The sequence below is a fragment of the Octodon degus genome, unplaced genomic scaffold (genome assembly GCF_000260255.1).
Source record: "Octodon degus isolate 3935 unplaced genomic scaffold, OctDeg1.0 scaffold00174, whole genome shotgun sequence".
Lineage (NCBI taxonomy): Eukaryota > Metazoa > Chordata > Mammalia > Rodentia > Octodontidae > Octodon > Octodon degus.
Genome location: NW_004524750.1, coordinates 3,879,684 through 3,884,938, shown reverse-complemented (window position 1 = coordinate 3,884,938; position 5,255 = coordinate 3,879,684). Strand labels below are relative to the sequence as shown.

Here is a 5,255-nt window from a genome sequence, read left to right as displayed (position 1 = left end):
ATACACAATAGCTGTTGTGATTCTTCAAGGGGAATGGACAGGACAGGAGGATTGAACCGGGAGAGAACTCAAAGAAAAGGATGAAATGGAAACATTGCTTTGTGAAGAAGGAGGCGAAGAGGAACTGAAAAGAGGGAGACTGAGAAGAAAAGAGGAACTAATATACATTACGCACAGTCGCAAACTCCCTTTGGTGACTGCAGTCACTGTGCAAATCTAAACTGTAATCATAAGAAAAGTTTCCTTTAATGGTTTATGCCTAGTTTGTTGTTTAAGAAATTTTTGCCCAATGAGTGTGGTGGCGGCGGCGGGGGGCGCAGGCCGGCCATGGCACGATGGCGCTGAGGCTGTGGGGCAGGCAGTGGCCGGAGGACACAGCAGCGGTGGCTCCATGGCCTGAGTGCACCCAGGGACGCGGCTCTCGCCACAGCCCGCCGGCGGCCCAACAACGAAGCTCCTGAAGCCACCCTGCGTCAACCACAATGGCAAGCCAATGCTTTCAGTTGATATTCACCCCGATGGGACCAAGTTTGCAACCGGAGGACGAGGGCAGGATTCTGGGAAGGTTGTGATCTGGAATATGTCTCCAGTCCTCCAGGAGGATGACGAGAAGGATGAAAATATTCCCAAGATGCTTTGCCAGAAGGACAATCACTTAGGTACATTGGACCCAGCACTGTGTTTGGATCCAGGGGTAAGCTTGCTAATGTGGAGCAGTGGCGCTGTGTCTCTGTCCTTCTAAGTCACTCAGGTGATGTAATGGGTGTAGCGTGGTCTCCCCATGACGCCTGGCTAGCCTCATGCAGGGTGGATAACGCTATCATCTGGAATACCGTGAAGTTCTCAGAAATTCTTGCAACACTGAGAGGCCACTCTTTTTTGGGAAACGGGTTAACTTGGGACCCTGTTGGTAAATATATTGCCTCTCAAGCTGATGACCTTAGCCTGAAGGTATGGAGGACACTGGGCTGGCAGTTAGAGACCAGCCTCACTAAGCCTTTTGATGAGTGTGGAGGGACAACCCATGAGCTGCGGCTCAGCTGGTCACCTGACGGGCGTTACTTGGTATCTGCCCATGCCATGAACAGCTCTGGCCCCACTGCTCAGATCACTGAACGGGAGGGCTGGAAAGCCAACATGGACTTTGTGGGGCACCGGAAAGCTGTGACTGTTGTGAAATTCAACCCAAAAATCTTCAAAAAGAAGCAAAAGAATGGGAGTTCTGCAAAGCCCAGCTGCCCATACTGCTGCTGTGCTGTGGGCAGCAAGGACCGCTCACTGTCTCGCTGGCTCACATGTCTGAAATGGCCTCTGGTTGTCATCCATGAGCTGTCTGACAAATCCATCATGGGTATATCTTGGACTCTGAATGGGCTGGACAGTCTATGGATGGTTCTGTGGCGTTCCTCGACTTCTTCCAGGATGAGCTTGAGATCCCTTAAGTGAGGAAGAGAAGAGCCGCATTCACCAGACCACGTATGGTAAGAGCCTGGCCATTATGACCGAGGCTCAGCTCTCCACTGCTGTTATCGAGAACACAGAGATGCTCAAGTATCAACGGAGGCAACAACAGCAGCAGCTGGACCAAAAGGGTGCCACAGCCAGAGAGACAGCCTCAGCTTCCTCAGTAACAGGAGTTGTTAATGGAGAAAGTCTGGAAGACATCAGGAAGAATCTTTTGAAGAAACAAGTTGAGACTCAGACAGAAGATGGTCGGAGAGGAATCACACCTCTCTGCGTAGCACAGCCAGACACTGGATACTCATTCATTCACCAAGCTTTCTACGACCCTGTCTGGGGAGGCCTTCTTCTCCCCCTTCAGCAGTTAGCACGTTTATAGTTTAGATCTTCACAGATTCTTGGGCCAATGAGACTAACCAATTAGAGAAGAGAGTTGTTCCTCCCAGAACTTTGTGTACACTTGATTCATGTAAAAAGGGTTGAGATGGCCTGCAGGCCAGAAGGCCTTCTCAGACTGGGATATCTACCATACCTCATGGCTAGCAGGCCACTGGAGGATACATGGGTACAGAAGTCAGACTGAGGATTTTTTCCTTTCTTGTTTTATTTTATGACATATTTCTAATTATATTAAAAGCCCAAAGAAAAGCATAAACATCCAAAATCCTGTCTTTCATATATAATCCTTGCTAACATTTTGATACCTATATTTCCAATCTTTTTCCCCTCTTGTTACTGTATCTTCACCTTGTCCTCTGTAATAAATAGTCCTTGAAGCCTTAAAAAAAAAGAAAAAAGAAAAAGAAAGCAATTTTTGCCCAATGAAATACCATAAGAATTTTCTCTGTATTCTTTTCTGGAAGATGATTTCATGTCTCACATTTAGATATATAACTGATCTCACATTAAATTTATTTTTTTATTTTTAAAATTATTTATTTATTTTGTGGTACAGGGGATTGAACTCAGGACCCTATGCTTGCCAGGCAAGTGCTTATTCTACTGAGCTATCTCCACGGCCCCTCACATTAAATTTAAATTTTTGGATTGAGGTATTGGGATTGAGTTTACCACATATATCCAAGTACTCTAACATCATTTATGGAAAAGATAACATTTTGCTATTCAACTTCATTGGCACTTTTGTTATAAATCAAGTGAATTTTTACATGATAAGTACTGTGTACTAGACATTTTGAGTCCTTTGTAAATAAATAATTTAATTTACATGTTACAATAAAATTTTTATATCCATATTTTAAGTGAACAAACTAAAATGACAAATAGCTAAATAAGTGAATGTTACCTATTTAAGGAACAGCAAATCCAGGATTCAAAAACAGTCAACTCTGTGACCTGTGTGTTTTACCTCTACTCCAGGCCAAACATCAAATAATTTTTAGATAATTCATATGATAGGCTGATAGGCTATTTTTCATTGTCTAGACATCAGTTATGGAGTTATTTTATAATGTAATTGATTAAATTACTTTATAAATTTCATGATAGTCTATAAAGATTTAAATTATACAGCTGTAACCAGGTGGTTGTGTTCCCTGAATTTTAATAGGTTATGAAAGTATGTATAATTCCTCATTAAAAAGTATATTTTAGGGGCCGGGGAAATGGCTCAGTAGAATAAGTGCTTGCTTGGCAAGCGTCAAGGGTCTGAGTTCAATCCCCGGTTCTGCCAAAAAAAAAAGGATATTTTATAAAAGTACAAAATTTTCAAATGATGAAGTTTTACACATGCAAAATTCAGAAATGATGATCATCTCTGAGAAAGAGGACACCACCCTTGCTAACTATGAATTTCAAGTATTTTTAAAGAGCTAGTCTTTAGCATGCAAGATATGTGATACAGAAGAAAATGTAAAGATGAGATTGACCATATCCCCTCAGCACAGGGAACTTAGGATTCTCTGAAATCTTATTTCACACTATCAGTTATGTGGTATGTCTAATTTAGTTTGAATTCATGAGGGAGAAACAAAAAATAAATCTTTCAAGTCAAGGTACAAATCTTCCTGTTTATGGGAAAGGACCCTGTTTCAGTTACTTTTTACTCCTTGATGGGACAAAATACCTGACACCCAAAATTAAGGTAAGTTTTATTTAGCTCACAGTTTGTGGAGGTTTCAATCTATACTCGGCTGACTCCCAAGCAGAGTGGCACATGGCAGAGAGCAGCCATTCATGGCAGCAGAAAACAGCGAAGAGCAAAGGAAAGGGCAGCAGCTGTGGTGTCTATCAACCTCTCTCTCTTCCTTCCATGGGGATGGACGAAGATCCAAGCTCCTCTGGAGTTCCAAGCTCCGCTGATGTGGCACGGCTGTGATGATCAAGCCCCTCCAAGGAAGTGGAGCAAGAAGCTGTCCTCAGTCCCTTTATAATACCCTTTAAGTGCTGGGTCACTCTAGGTCAGATTCTCCCAGCCTTAAGGTGGGCCCCTCCATGCCCTAAGGTGGGGCCCTCATATCCCAGGGCTTGGAAGCGCAGAGTGGATCCAGCCAAGTTGACACATGAATCAACTACAAACCTGTTATTTAGAAAGAAAAATAAATTTTAGCTTAAGAGAATATGTTGAAACTTTGACAAGGCGGAAAGGGTAAGCTATTTCTGGTGGGAAATTACAGTGAAGCAATTGTTTCTGTAGTTTAATCTTTTAGTAATGTTTATACCCTAAACATAAAGGCATATATGCTTTACATACATAATCATGTGGATGTAATCATAATGAAGAAAATAAGAAATAATTCTTTGTAGACCCATCATTTTCTGTTATTATTATGCTGAATTTTTGTCCAGCCATTATTCATTTATATTCATGTATATAAACACATTCACATATCTACATATATAAAAATGTATGAATATATGTACTTTTAAATAACAGATGTATGTAGTCTGTCGTTGCTGTGGTTAGTTTCTTAATCTTACTGTAGCTAAATAAAAATATAAACATCAGAAATAAGCATTTAAAATAAGTATATCTTAATTGCTCTAATTTAATTTTTATAATATCCATTAACTTCTTGTACTGAAAGGCTCTGAAGTCTTAGATTTTTAGACTCCTACACATCCCAAACAGTATAAATATCTTCTAAATATAAATGATTTACAGAGTATTCACATTTCCTTATTAGTATAATGATCAAACCTACACAAAAATAAAGAAATCCTAGGCACTGAGCTAGCACAGAATTTATTAACCTGTGAAGCCACATGAGAGCTTATTATAATTCAGAAATGTATATTTTTCTAGTACAGTGATTCCCAATATGGTGTCTCTGGTCTCCTAGGGGTCCATGAAATAGTAATGATAGGCTTTGAGCTATTTTCAGTATTTCAAAAGCCGGAATAGAAATCATATATTTGTCTGCAACAAAGCAAAATGCCAGAAATGAAAAATTGCACAAGTTGGTACAGTAGCACTGATTATCTTGTATTAATCTAAAGATATGATTGACTGCCACAGTTTTAGAATAAGTGGAAAAGGATAAATGAGTTAATCATTACTATAGGAATGTAATGTTTGGTGGAAGAAAAATTTTTTAAAATATGGAGAATGCACAGTAAGTTCTTTTTCAAAAAGCATCATAAATGGTGAAAAATCTATTTCAAATAACATCTCTCCACACATCTTTAAATTTAAGAAAAAATAATTATGAGATAAATCCTGATATGAGTAAATGTTCATATGAGCAAAAATCCTGCTAAAAATCATCAGATATTTTCAAATGTGCTTCATGTCTTAATCTCAAAGTTAAAAAAAAAATTCTATGGCCTAGAAA

The 5,255-nt window shown here is 39.7% G+C and overlaps 1 protein-coding gene across 1 annotated transcript in view; it reads left to right on the top strand.

The window, feature by feature from the left end:
- Positions 1-289: 289 nt before the first annotated feature.
- LOC101567162 (protein HIRA-like) overlaps positions 290-5,255 on the top strand; it is a 42,920-nt gene continuing 37,954 nt past the window's right edge. The window contains 5 exon segments of the mRNA XM_023703566.1: positions 290-349; positions 431-656; positions 659-1,378; positions 1,381-1,428; positions 1,431-1,832. Coding sequence (XP_023559334.1) covers positions 290-349; positions 431-656; positions 659-1,378; positions 1,381-1,428; positions 1,431-1,832 — 1,456 coding nt within the window.